At 53.5% G+C, this 5,450-nt stretch overlaps 1 protein-coding gene across 1 annotated transcript in view; it reads left to right on the top strand.

Annotated features, from left to right (window-relative positions):
• LOC123727739 (apelin receptor-like) overlaps positions 1-4,629 on the top strand; it is a 6,112-nt gene extending 1,483 nt beyond the window's left edge. The window contains exons 2-3 of the mRNA XM_045696743.1: positions 3,138-3,331; positions 3,811-4,629. Of these exons, the coding sequence (XP_045552699.1) occupies positions 3,185-3,331; positions 3,811-4,629 (966 nt within the window). The 5' untranslated portion in view covers positions 3,138-3,184. The remainder of the gene's footprint in view (positions 1-3,137; positions 3,332-3,810) is intronic.
• The last annotated feature ends 821 nt before the right edge of the window (positions 4,630-5,450 follow it).

Raw genomic sequence — 5,450 nt, 5'->3', positions numbered from 1 at the left:
GGTTGTGGTGAGCCGACCCTCAGGTTGTGCTGAGCCGACCCTCGGGTTGTGGTGAGCCGACCCTCGGGTTGTGGTGAACCGACCCTCAGGTTGTAGTGAGCCGACCCTCGGGTTGTGGTGAGCCGACCCTCAGGTTGTGGTTGTGGTGAGCCGACCCTCGGGTTGTGCTTGCGATGACTTCAGGGTGGGATCGTCCTCATTCCTTTTTCACCCAACACATCCCTGACTCATTCACTGTGCATTTCCTCCGAAATACTCCAGGCAGAGTATGAATGTACCGGGAAGCGTGAAGGTTTTGACACGTTAAACCCTTTCCGGTCCTGGAATAAACACCCTTTCAATGGCAAGTCTCCATTTAGAATAAATTGTTTTTCCGTGACAAGGTTTAATCTGGATTTGGGAATCCGGGCCTCTGAGTAAATATTCTTCGAACATCAAACGTATATTAAATGTATTAGTACCTGTATATTTCAACACATTAACAGAAGGATTGGTTACTGGACATGTTGGACGAGGTAGTAAAACCAGTCCCGCAGGCTGTCAGTCACAGAACAGTGACAGGGTAAACACGAATACAATGTTACACGGTACTGTAGTCTAGCTAGTCTGACTCCACAGGTCTCCCCCCTGTAGTCTAGCTAGTCTGACTCCACAGGTCTCCCCCCTGTAGTCTAGCTAGTCTGACTCCACAGGTCTCCCCCTGTAGTCTAGCTAGTCTGTCTCCCCCTGTAGTCTAGCTAGTCTGTCTCCTCCATGTAGTCTGACTCCACAGGTTTCCCCCCCTGTAGTCTAGCTAGTCTGTCTCCACAGGTCTCCTCCCTGTAGTCTAGCTAGTCTGACTCCTCCCTGTAGTCTAGCTAGTCTGACTCCACAGGTTTCCCCCCTGTAGTCTGACTCCACAGGTCTCCTCCCTGTAGTCTAGCTAGTCTGACTCCACAGGTCTCCCCCTGTAGTCTAGCTAGTCTGTCTCCACAGGTCTCCTCCCTGTAGTCTAGCTAGTCTGACTCCACAGGTCTCCTCCCTGTAGTCTAGCTAGTCTGACTCCACAGGTCTCCTCCCTGTAGTCTAGCTAGTCTGACTCCAAAGGTTTCCCCCCTGTAGTCTAGCTAGTCTGACTCCACAGGTCTCCTCCTGTAGTCTGACTCCACAGGTTTCCCCCCCTGTAGTCTAGCTAGTCTGACTCCACAGGTCTCCTCCCTGTAGTCTAGCTAGTCTGACTCCACAGGTCTCCTCCCTGTAGTCTAGCTAGTCTGACTCCACAGGTCTCCCCCCTGTAGTCTAGCTAGTCTGACTCCACAGGTCTCCTCCCTGTAGTCTAGCTAGTCTGACTCCTCCCTGTAGTCTAGCTAGTCTGACTCCACAGGTCTCCTCCCTGTAGTCTGACTCCACAGGTCTCCTCCCTGTAGTCTAGCTAGTCTGTCTCCACAGGTCTCCTCCCTGTAGTCTAGCTAGTCTGACTCCACAGGTCTCCTCCCTGTAGTCTGACTCCACAGGTCTCCCCCCTGTAGTCTAGCTAGTCTGACTCCACAGGTCTCCCCCCTGTAGTCTAGCTAGTCTGACTCCACAGGTTTCCCCCCTGTAGTCTGACTCCACAGGTCTCCTCCCTGTAGTCTGACTCCACAGGTCTCCTCCCTGTAGTCTAGCTAGTCTGACTCCACAGGTCTCCCCCCTGTAGTCTAGCTAGTCTGACTCCACAGGTTTCCCCCCTGTAGTCTGACTCCACAGGTCTCCTCCCTGTAGTCTGACTCCACAGGTCTCCTCCCTGTAGTCTAGCTAGTCTGACTCCTCCCTGTAGTCTAGCTAGTCTGACTCCACAGGTCTCCCCCCTGTAGTCTAGCTAGTCTGACTCCCCCCTGTAGTCTAGCTAGTCTGACTCCACAGGTCTCCTCCCTGTAGTCTAGCTAGTCTGACTCCACAGGTCTCCTCCCTGTAGTCTGACTCCACAGGTCTCCTCCCTGTAGTCTAGCTAGTCTGACTTCACAGGTCTCCCCCCTGTAGTCTGACTCCACAGGTCTCCTCCCTGTAGTCTAGCTAGTCTGACTCCACAGGTCTCCTCCCTGTAGTCTGACTCCACAGGTCTCCTCCCTGTAGTCTAGCTAGTCTGACTCCACATTAAAACATATCTCCATGCTGTCTGTCTCCACATTAAAACATATCTCCATGCTGTCTGTCTCCACAGGTCTCCTCCCTGTAGTCTAGCTAGTCTGACTCCTCCCTGTAGTCTAGCTAGTCTGACTCCACAGGTTTCCCCCCTGTAGTCTAGCTAGTCTGACTCCACAGGTCTCCTCCCTGTAGTCTAGCTAGTCTGACTCCACAGGTCTCCCCCCTGTAGTCTAGCTAGTCTGTCTCCTCCCTGTAGTCTAGCTAGTCTGACTCCACAGGTCTCCTCCCTGTAGTCTGACTCCACAGGTCTCCTCCCTGTAGTCTAGCTAGTCTGTCTCCACAGGTCTCCTCCCTGTAGTCTAGCTAGTCTGTCTCCACAGGTCTACTCCCTGTAGTCTAGCTAGTCTGACTCCACAGGTCTCCTCCCTGTAGTCTAGCTAGTCTGACTCCTCCCTGTAGTCTAGCTAGTCTGTCTACTCCCTGTAGTCTAGCTAGTCTGACTCCACAGGTCTCCCCCCTGTAGTCTAGCTAGTCTGACTCCCCCCTGTAGTCTAGCTAGTCTGACTCCACAGGTTTCCCCCCTGTAGTCTGACTCCACAGGTCTCCTCCCTGTAGTCTGACTCCACAGGTCTCCTCCCTGTAGTCTAGCTAGTCTGACTCCACAGGTCTCCTCCCTGTAGTCTAGCTAGTCTGACTCCACAGGTCTCCCCCCTGTAGTCTAGCTAGTCTGTCTCCACAGGTCTCCTCCCTGTAGTCTAGCTAGTCTGTCTCCCCCCTGTAGTCTAGCTAGTCTGTCTCCACAGGTCTCCTCCCTGTAGTCTAGCTAGTCTGTCTCCCCCCTGTAGTCTAGCTAGTCTGTCTCCACAGGTCTCCTCCCTGTAGTCTAGCTAGTCTGTCTCCTCCCTGTAGTCTAGCTAGTCTGACTCCACAGGTCTCCTCCCTGTAGTCTAGCTAGTCTGACTCCACATTAAAACATATCTCCATGCTGTCTGTCTCCACATTAAAACATATCTCCATGCTGTCTGTCTCCACAGGTCTCCTCGCTGCAGCTCCAGGTGTATATCTTCCTCTCTGAGCCACTATGAATGTTGTGAACAGCAGCCAGTGGTTCCTGAGCCAGCCGTCTCCCAGCCCAGCGGGACCCAGTAAAGGACTGGGCTGTACTGATACTTGGCAGGCAGAGACGGGCCGTATTGCCCAGATGATAATCACCATATTCATCTTCCTGGTGAGTCTCTAGTCTAGAGAATCATTCTAGTTCAGTCCGCTTCAATCCAGGTACTGCTGTCCAGGTTTTCGTTCCAGCACACTTGATTCAAAAATCGGCTTTAATCATGACCGTGCCATGGTGAATTAGTGGGGGTTAGTGCTGGGCTGGAACAAGACCATGCCATGGTGAATCAGTGGGGGTTAGTGCTGGGCTGGAACAAGACCATGCCATGGTGAATCAGTGGGGGTTAGTGCTGGGCTGGAACAAGACCATGCCATGGTGAATCAGTGGGGGTTAGTGCTGGGCTGGAACAAGACCATGCCATGTTGAATCAGCTGGGTTAGTGCTGGGCTGGAACAAGACCATGCCATGTTGAATCAGCTGGGGGTTAGTGCTGGGCTGGAACAAGACCATTCCCACTTGGCATAGCTCCAGTTCTTGAGGTTCCTGCAGAGTCTTGCTGGTTTATGACATCACTTCCTCTTATCTGTCCCCAGGTGGGCGTGTCCTTGAACAGCCTAGTGGTGTATGCGTTGGCCTGGCGTGGGCGTGGCCGCCTGACGAGGCGTGGCAGCTTGGGCGTAGGGGAGACGCGCGGCGCCAGCAGCTTCCGCGTCTACGTGGTGAACCTGGCGTTGGCTGACCTGGTTCTCCTCCTCCGCACCCCGCTGATGCTGGCGTACCTGGCCCACGGCTGTAGCTGGCCCATGGGGAAAGTAGCATGCCGCCTGGTGGTATTCCTGAGAGGCCTGGGGCTATACGCCGCAGCCTTCCTGCTGTGTGCCGTGGCTGTGGAGAGATGCCTGTGTCTCCTCAGACCGGTCTGGTCCAGTCTGAAGCGTCCTCGTTGGGCCGTTCCCCTGGTGTGCGGTCTCCTCTGGGGGCTTGCTGCTACCCTGGCTGCTCCTTACCTCCACACTGCAGACCTGCTGGAGATCAACGGTACTACCCAGTGTCTGGAAAGCATGGGGTACAGCACGGGGCTGTTTGTGACAGAGACGGTCGCCGGGTTCCTCCTGCCTTTGACGGTGTTCCTGGTGAGTAACGTAGCCGTGCTGTGGACCGCCGGGAAAGCAGGCGGCGCAGGACCGACCTCTCCGTCCACCTCTTCTTCCTCCTCCTTTTCGGCGACTGCGAGACAGATGGCCAGGCTGTACCGGGTCCTCTTCCTCACCATGCTCCTCTTCCTCTCCTGCTGGGTCCCTTACTTTACCTGCCGCTTCCTGCGGGCGCTGGCCGCAGGGCGAACTGACCGGGCGGGACTGTACCGGGCTTCGTTCACGGGGCATATGTCTCTCTTTTCTTGGTGTACCTGAAGAGCTCCCTGAACCCTGTCCTCTACGTGTTCGCTGCACGAGGCCTGGGGCGTACTGTCCGCGCCTCGCTCCCTTCCACCATCGAGAGAGTCTTCAACGATGACTTTTCTGACTCCAGGAGTAGACGGACCCTAAGGAGAGAGGATTCACAGATCTAGTGCCCTAAAAAAAGCCCCGTTAGGGACCTTACATATGGGAGATTCACAGATCTACTGCTGGGACCTTGCAATTTTACTAGCAGACAGTAGAGATCCACTGTGACTGCTGGCCAACATGAACTCAGACGTTACAGCTTGCTTCAGCCCTGTCTGGACTACATTATTAGGACTATACTGCATTATCTTAGGCTGGGTTGCAGGCTTGCTTCAGCCCTATCTGGACTACATGGACTACATTATTAGGACTATATTGCATTATCTTAGGCTGGGTTGCAGGCTTGCTTCAGCCCTATCTGGACTACATTATTAGGACTATATTGCATTATCTTAGGCTGGGTTGCAGGCTTGCTTCAGCCCTATCTGGACTACATGGACTACATTATTAGGACTATATTGCATTATCTTAGGCTGGGTTGCAGGCTTGCTTCAGCCATATCTGGACTACATGGACTACATTATTAGGACTATATTGCATTATCTTAGGCTGGGTGGCAGGCTTACTTCAGCCCTATCTGGACTACATGGATTACATTATTAGGACTATACTGCATTATCTTAGGCTGGGTGGCAGGCTTACTTCAGCCCTATCTGGACTACATGGACTACATTATTAGGACTATATTGCATTATCTTAGGCTGGGTTGCAGGCTTGCTTCAGCCATA

This window comes from Salmo salar, chromosome ssa16 (assembly GCF_905237065.1).
Source record: "Salmo salar chromosome ssa16, Ssal_v3.1, whole genome shotgun sequence".
In the NCBI taxonomy this organism is placed as follows: Eukaryota; Metazoa; Chordata; class Actinopteri; order Salmoniformes; family Salmonidae; genus Salmo; species Salmo salar.
Note: the sequence above shows the minus strand (reverse complement) of the source record. Positions and strands in the feature narration are given on the sequence as shown.